A 7,928-nucleotide genomic window follows, 5' to 3' on the forward strand; every position below is an offset into this window, starting at 1 on the left:
AAAGAAACAAAGGAAGAAAGAAGGAAAGAAAGACAGAAAAAAAAGAAAGATTTACTTGCATGCATGATCTTTAGGCAAAAATAAATACATACAAATAAATAAATAATATTTTAAAAATTTAACCAGGTCCCATCTCTCTAAATAATAATAAGAATGAAATCAGGGATTCTGCTGCATTCTGTGGTACAGTTCTTTGCAATTATAATGAATTCCTCACCTGTTAGCCCCGTTCTTTCATTTGACTTGACTTCATGTTTTAAATGGTAAAAGCATCTAATCTTAGATCCAGAGCTCTCATTTTTGAGATGAGGAAACTGAAACTAGTGAACTGACTCACCAGTTAGGTGGTGACGCATTGGTGACAGCTTGTTTCTAATGAGCTTCAGGAAAGGTTATTTCTCCCTGAAAGTCAACAAGGTTTTAAGGGAAAAAACGTTGAAGATCATTTCTGAAGTCATCAGGACTAACACAAAACTTACATCTTCTGTAACTGCCCGAAGGTTTCTCCTTGCCCGCTGCCTAGACAAAGCCCACTTACTAAGACAGGGAAATTATGATCTGCCTACCTCAGCCTCCCAAAGTGCTGGGATTACAGGCGTGAGCCACCTTACCCTGGCATAATAGAGAACGTTTAATTCACACACAGCTGGCAGTGTGGGAGACGGGAGTTTTACTATTACTCAAATCAGTCTCCCTGAAAACTCAGGGATTGGAGTTTTGAAGGATAATTTGGTGGGTAGCGAGGTCGGGAAATCGGGAGTACTGATGGGTTGGGTTGGAGACGAAATCACAGAGTCGAAGCTGTCCTTTTGCCCTGAGTCAGTTCCTAGGTGGGGGCCACAAGACCAGATGAGCCAGTTTATCAATCTGGGCGGTGTCAGTTGGCCCAATGAGTGCAGAGTATGCAAAATATCTTAAGCACTGGTCTTAGGTTTTACAATAGTGATTCTGTTTTTTGTTTTTTGTTTTTTTTTTTTGAGACGGAGTCTCGCTCTGTCGCCCAGGCTGGAGTGCAGTGGCCGGATCTCAGCTCACTGCAAGCTCCGCCTCCCGGGTTCACGCCATTCTCCTGCCTCAGCCTCCCCAGTAGCTGGGACTACAGGCGCCCGCCAGGTCGCCCGGCTAGGTTTTGTATTTTAGTAGAGACGGGGTTTCACCATGTTAGCCAGGATGGTCTTGATCTCCTGACCTCGTGATCCGCCCGTCTCGGCCTCCCAAAGTGCTGGGATACAATAGTGATGTTTTATCCTCAGGAGCAATTTGGGCATGGACAGAATCTTGCAGTCTCCAGCTGCGTGACTCCTAAACCATAATTTCTAATCTTGTGACCAATTTGTTAGTCCTGCAAAGCAGTCTCGTGCCCAGGCAGGAAGGGGGCTTGTTTTGGAAAAAGGCTGTTATCACCTTTGTTTCAAAATTAAACTATAAACTAAGTTCCTCCAAAGTCAGTTCAGCCTACACCTAGGGATGAGCAAAGATGGTGGAGGTTAGGCGCAAGATGGCGTCAGTGAGGTCCGATCTCTTTCATTGTAATAATTTTCTGTTATGACTTTGGTAAAGGCAGTTTCACTGCTGTTTCGTTTCTTCTTTTGTTTATTTATTTATTTATTTTTCTTGAGACAGGGTCTGTTTCTGTTGCCCAGGCTGAGTGCTATAGTGCAATCACAGCTCACTGCAGCCTCAAACTCCTGGGCTCAAGCGATGCTCCCACATCATCCTCCGGAGCAGCTGGAACTACAGGCATGCACCACCGCCTGGCTAATTTTTGTTTTGGTAGAGACAGGGTTTCACCATGTAGCTCAGGCTGGTCTTTAACTCCTGGGCTGAAATGACCCTCTCATGCTGGCCTCCCAAAATGCTGGGATTACACGTGCAAGCCACCATGCCTGGCTATTTTTTTCAATTTTTTTTATTTTTATTTTTTATTTCTTACTATGACCCCCACTTATATGACATTACTTCGTACCTTATAATTAAATATTTCAGCCAGGCACATTGGCTCACGTCTGTATTCCCAGCCCTGTGGGAGGTCAGGGCAGGAGGATCACTCGAACCCAGGAGTTCAAGACCAGCCTGGGCAACATGGTGAAACCTCCGTCTCTTATTTTATTTTTTGGAGACAGAGTCTCACTGTCACCTAGGCTGGGGTGCAGTCGCACGATCTCGACTCACTGCAACCTCTGCCTCTAGGGCTCAAGTGATTCTCCTGCCTCAGCCTCTAGAGTAGCTGGGACTACAGGCGTGAGCTACCGTGCCTGATAATGTTTGTATTTTTAGTAGAGATGGAGTTTCAGCACGTTGGCCAGGTTGGTCTCCAACTCCTGACCTCAGGTATCCACCTACCTCAGCCTCCCAAAGTGCAAAACCCTCCTCTCTACAAAAAAAGCAAAAATTAGGTGTGGTGGCACATACCTGTAGTCCTACTTACCCAGGAGGCTGAGGTGGGAGGATCACCAGAGCCTGAATGTCCAGGCTGCAGAGTGAGCCGTGATGATACCACTGCATGACAGAGCGAGATACTGTTTCAAAAAACAAAGAAAGCCAAATCTTTCTGCTAGTGCACGACAAGGAAAAAAAAATACCTCAAGGAGTTGTTATTGTTAAAGGCTAGCGTTAGGAACTGGAGCTTCCTGGAAATACTCTTTGAAAAAAGTGCTTTTTCAACTATTAAATTTTATTTTACACTTAAAGCTTATTATATGAGGTCACATAAGTAGTCAAATTCATAGAGACACAAAGTAGAATGGTGGATGCCAGGGGCTGGTGGGAGGAGAAATGGGGAGTTAGTTTTTCATGGGGACAGAGTTTATTTTGCAAGATGAAAAGAGTTCCAGAAATGGATGGTGGTGATGGCTGATGCACAACACTGAATGTACTTCATGCTACAAAAAATGTACACTTAAGAATGGTAAATTTTATGTGTATTTTACAATTTTAAGACAAAACCAAAACGACAAAAACAAAGCCCAATAGGTTAAATAACTTCCTAATGTTCCTAAATTAGGTAAATTTAGAGACTAGCTCTTAAGTCCGGTTTTGACTGCTGAGATGAATGGGCTATTTTTAAGCTGCAGCAGTTTGTGTTCCACCACACAGTTATACAACACAAGTAAAAACAGGAAGAACACATTCCCTAAGGTTTTTTTTTTTCTTCCTGTTTGCCAGGCCTTAACCTGCAGGCGTCCTTGACAACCTTTTCTGGTTATATAAGCGATGACAAAGCAAGGCAAACCCTTCCCACCACCTCTCTGACTCCACCCTTTTTCTTGGGGGAAACAAGTTTGTTGACCCTCACTCATGCTCTCAGACAGTTTCACGGGGCTGGATTAAATCACATACAAGGTGGTGACTTTCAGAAGGGGAACTGAATCCTTAGGGGAGGGGAGAAAGGAAGGCGGAAGAGCAGGCACTGATCCACCCCCGCACCGCCCAGCTGCAGCCCAGCACCCGGGTCCTTTGTGAGCTCAGCCCGTCACATGCTCCCTTCCGCCTGCCAATCCCGCCCTGTTGCTGGGCGTCTGTCCCTTCTCCATTGGTGCCAGCTCTGAAGCAATCTTTTCTGGGGCGCCTGCAAAGGACGGATCTGTGGGTGGAACGAACTGAAAACGGATCCAGTGACTCATCCCGATTCTCGCACATTCTAGCACATCACATTCTAGGTCAGCAGGGTTTAGGTTTTAAGAGCGTGACTTGATACCTGACTCCTGAGTCCAAGTGGGACATTTAGACTTTGGGAACCCTTTGGGAAAATAGAAAAGCTGTCGTTGCAACAACAAAAATCCTTTGTAGGACACAGTTTCTCAATTTCAGCACTATTAACATTTTGGGTAGGATAATTCTTTATTGTGGGGGGCTGTCCCTCATAGAATGTTTGGCAGCATCCCTGGGGTCTACTAAGAGTATTAGTATTAGTAGCAGCACCCCCTAACCTCCCCTGAGTTGTGACAACCAAGAATATCTGCAGATATTGCCAAATCTCCCCTGAAGGGAAATCACTCCTTGTTGAGAACCATTGTTCTAGAGAACCATTGTGTTTCGGGAGGCCATTTTCTTTTCCTTTCTCTGTCACCTCAGTGACCTTGGGAAAGGTATACTTCTGTTTGCTTCAATAACCATTTAAGTCAGGGAATGCTGGGGTGTTTTCAATAATTTTTTTCTGCTAGAGACAACATTGGTTTCTCTTTGTAGCTAACCTTTGGCACATTACCCACCCTACCCTTATCCCCTCTTCTTCCTTTTTCCTCCTCCTGTCCTCCTCTCCCTCCCATCCCTCTGCAGTAAGGGCTGTTTTTTCTCTGTACCTTTTGGACTCTGAAAAAAGCTATGTCACAAAGCTGGTGACTCAGCCTTTAAACAACATGAATCACAAGGCTTGCAGCAGAGTAACAGCCAAAAGCAACCAGGGCGTGGTTGAAAGCCAGGCCTCGTCACCTCACAAAGAATCTCAGCTTTTTATTCCTTTCAAAACTCCTTCCCAAAATCTAGGGGAAAAACAAAAAACAAAAACTTTGCAGAAATGTGTATTGGAACTCACTGGGGTTTCCTGCCAATCCTGGAAGATGACACTTATTATTCCTTTTAATTTCCCACTAACACATGAATTCATTCTCTTAAAAATGTTAAAAATTAGAGATGTCAAAGTCTATTTTGAATATTGCACAGATCTTGGATTTTCATAAATACACACAAACATGGGTTACCATAGAGAATACGTAGCAGGTTCATTTTGCTTTGATGCAGATTTTAAGTGTACCGTTTAAATAATGTAATGTTCATAACTTAAAACAAGAATGTAGTCTTTTCCTAATGGCAAAATATTTTTCAGTTGCTAGCCTCTTTTCTCTCTTTTGAAGCTTTCAAGGGTAGAAATCAAAATAGTCTCCCTACCTCCAATACATTTGTAGAAACAGGGACTATTTCTAGAAGACTCCAGAAGGAACAGTGACTGGGAAATTGAGGGCATGAAGGAGACTCTTCACTGTACACTTTAAAAAGACACATTTAAAAAATCTCACCATGTTCGTATATGTTAAAACATTTTAAAATATAGTGAAGAAATGACACATAGGGATCATAAAATAGGTTGTGGTAAAATTTAAAACCTGGCTGGTGATGCTTTTCTCCCCACTTCTTTTATCAAAATAGAATTGCCCTGTAGAATTACATTTCATATTTGACACCCTACCCTGCCCTGAAATAGGACTGGGATTCTATTCCTGTCTTTTAAAACCTCCGGTTTAAATGGGTCCGATTATTGAATGGATCCTGATTACAATAATCGTACCCACTGAAACCAGAGAAATTTCCCAGGCCTCCCTGTTGGAACCAACTAGGACCTTTCCATACCCGGTCCTCAGAATAGACAGGAAGGTGAAAGAACAGTCTAGAAGGATGTCGTTCCCTCAGCCTTGGGTTCCAGCTAAAAAAAAACTGTGTGGGGTTTCCGCCTCCCTTTTCCAAATTTAACCTGGACACCAGCTCCTCTGCAATGTCTCCCCTCGAAAGTTCTCGAGCGTTCCCCAGCTTTAGGGCCGCGCCTGGCCTGAGATCTGCTGAGTCATTGTCCTTGACCCGCGGCCCGCAGCGCGGGAGGGGCGTGGCACCGGGGAGCCCCCGCGACCGCCCTGGGAAGCTCAGGAAGCCTGAGGGGGGCTGAGAAAAGGAAACCCCGTTATTATCTCAAATGTGACTCAAAAATAAAGACCCGTCCATCTCGCGGGGTGGGCCAGGGCGGGTCGCGAGGGAGGAGAGGGAGACCCCGACTCTGCGGGAGGCGCTCGGTCCGCGCCCCACGTCCGCCGAACGCGGGGTTCGCGACCCGAGGGGACCGCGGGGGCTGAGGGGAGGGGCCGCGAGGCCGCGGCTGAGGAACGCGGGCCACCCACCCGCTCCGGGCGCAGCGGACTCCGCACCGGGTTTTGGCGCCTCCCGCGGACGCCCCCCTCCTCTCGGCGAGCGCCTCACGTCATGGTCGCAGCGCGCAGCGAGCGCCCTGATTCTTCCGCTTGGACGCTCAGGACGGCAGCCCGCTGCCCACCAGACTCGGTCCCAGAACCCCAGTCTCAGCAGGAGGACATTTTGGGACGGGACTCGGGTGACTCTAGGGCACTGGTTTTCTTTCCAGAGACCAGAACGGGCGAGCAAAAGTAGTCCCTTCTCGGCGATTCTGCGGAGGGATTTCCTTGGGGCGGTGAACGCCGATGACTATATAAGGACGCGCCGGGCGTGGCGCAGCTAGTTCCGTCGCAGCCGGGAGTTGGAGTGCAGTTCTTGTTTGTGCGTCGGTGTCATCCCCACTTGGTGAGCAGCGGGCTGCTGGGCCGGCCAGGGCTTTCGTGGCTGCTGGGCAGCCCGGTGGGCTGGTGGGGGGCCGACGCCGCGGGTCGAGAGACCACCGAAGGCTGTAGTCTGGGTCCGCGAGCAAAGTGGCCTTGAGCGGGGGTGGGAGGGGAGCGCAGCAAAATGGCGGCTGTTGAATGGAAGACGCTTGTGAGGCGGGCTGTGAGGTCGTTGAAACAAGGTGGGGGGCATGGTGGGCGGCAAGAACCCAAGGCTTTGAGGTTTTCGCTAGTGCGGGAACGCTTTTATTCTGGTGAGGTGGGCTGGGGCACCATTTGGGGACCTTGATGTGAAGTCTGTCACTGACTGGAGAACTCGGTTCGTCGTCTGTTGCGGGGCCGGCAGTTAATGGCGGTGCCACTTGTCAGTGCACCCGTAGCTTGAGGAGCGCGCGCCCTCGCCGTGTCGTGACGTCATCCGTTCTGTTGGCTCATAATGTAGGGTGGGGCCACCTGCCAGTAGGTGTGCAGTAGGTTTTTTTCCGTCGCAGGACGCAGCGTTGGGGCCTAGGGTAGGCCCTCCTGAGTCGACAGGGGCCTGACCTCTGGTGAGGGGAGGGTTAAGTGAGGCGTCAGTTTCTTTGGTCAGTTCTATGTACCTATTAAGTAGCTGAAGTCTGGGTTTTAAACTATGCGTTCGGGGTCGGCGAGTGTATTTTGTGAAGTTTCTTAGGTACCTTTTAAATAGTAACCATTTAGGTGAATATAACATATAGTTTAAGTATTAGGAAGATTAGTACACTGCTAAATCCTGGTGGTTTTTGGCTTTTTTGTTAGACAATGCAGATCTTCGTGAAGACCCTGACTGGCAAGACCATCACCCTCGAGGTCGAGCCCAGTGACACCATTGAGAATGTCAAGGCAAAGATCCAGGACAAGGAAGGCATCCCTCCTGACCAGCAGAGGTTGATCTTTGCTGGGAAACAGCTGGAAGATGGACGCACCCTGTCTGACTACAACATCCAGAAAGAGTCCACTCTGCACTTGGTCCTGCGCTTGAGGGGGGGTGTCTAAGTTTCCCCTTTTAAGGTTTCAACAAATTTCATTGCACTTTTCTTTCAATAAAGTTGTTGCATTCCCAACTGGTGTGGTTTTTTAAAAGTTAAGGTTATTTTGCATTAGACTGGGGGAAGGGGATCAAGGTTTTCAGTCTACAAATGTTGCTGTGGTAACTGAAATGTCAGTGAAGGGGTTGACCTTAATACAGTATGAACTGTAGAAGGTGGGTGCAAATAAAAGCCAGCTTCAAGACCAGCTTGGCCAACGTGGTGAAACCCTATGTCTACTGAAAATACAAAAAGGCAGGTGTGGTGAGTGCCTGTGATTCCAGTTACATGGGAGGGTGAGGCAGGAGAACCCTTGAACCAATGAAGCGGAGGTTGCAGTGATCTGAGTGCCAGTGTACTGCTGGGGGAACAGCAAGACAAAAAAGTTGTTGGGAGATGGAAGTATTTTACATAGCAGATTTAAGTTAACTTTAAAAATACTGGTTTGTGGGCCAGGCGCGGTGGCTCAAGCCTGTAATCCCAGCACTTTGGGAGGCCGAGACGGGCGGATCACGAGGTCAGGAGATCGAGACCATCCTGGCTA

General features: G+C 47.6%; 1 protein-coding gene across 2 annotated transcripts; it reads left to right on the forward strand.

Annotated features, from left to right (window-relative positions):
- The first annotated feature begins 5,738 nt into the window (after window positions 1-5,738).
- On the forward strand, window positions 5,739-7,420 carry LOC108540530 (ubiquitin). Of its 2 annotated transcripts, none has more exons than XM_017889628.1 (2): window positions 5,739-6,300; window positions 7,116-7,420. In XM_017889628.1, exon 2 carries the CDS (start codon window positions 7,119-7,121, stop codon window positions 7,350-7,352), a length of 234 nt encoding a protein of 77 aa, XP_017745117.1. In that variant the 5' UTR covers window positions 5,739-6,300; window positions 7,116-7,118; the 3' UTR covers window positions 7,353-7,420. The 2 variants fall into 2 exon arrangements, with proteins under 2 accessions (XP_017745117.1, XP_017745120.1); XM_017889631.1 differs by lacking the exon at window positions 5,739-6,300 and adding an exon at window positions 6,755-6,886.
- The last annotated feature ends 508 nt before the right edge of the window (window positions 7,421-7,928 follow it).

Source organism: Rhinopithecus bieti, unplaced genomic scaffold (assembly GCF_001698545.2).
Source record: "Rhinopithecus bieti isolate Rb0 unplaced genomic scaffold, ASM169854v2 scaffold_574, whole genome shotgun sequence".
NCBI classification, from domain to species: Eukaryota; Metazoa; Chordata; class Mammalia; order Primates; family Cercopithecidae; genus Rhinopithecus; species Rhinopithecus bieti.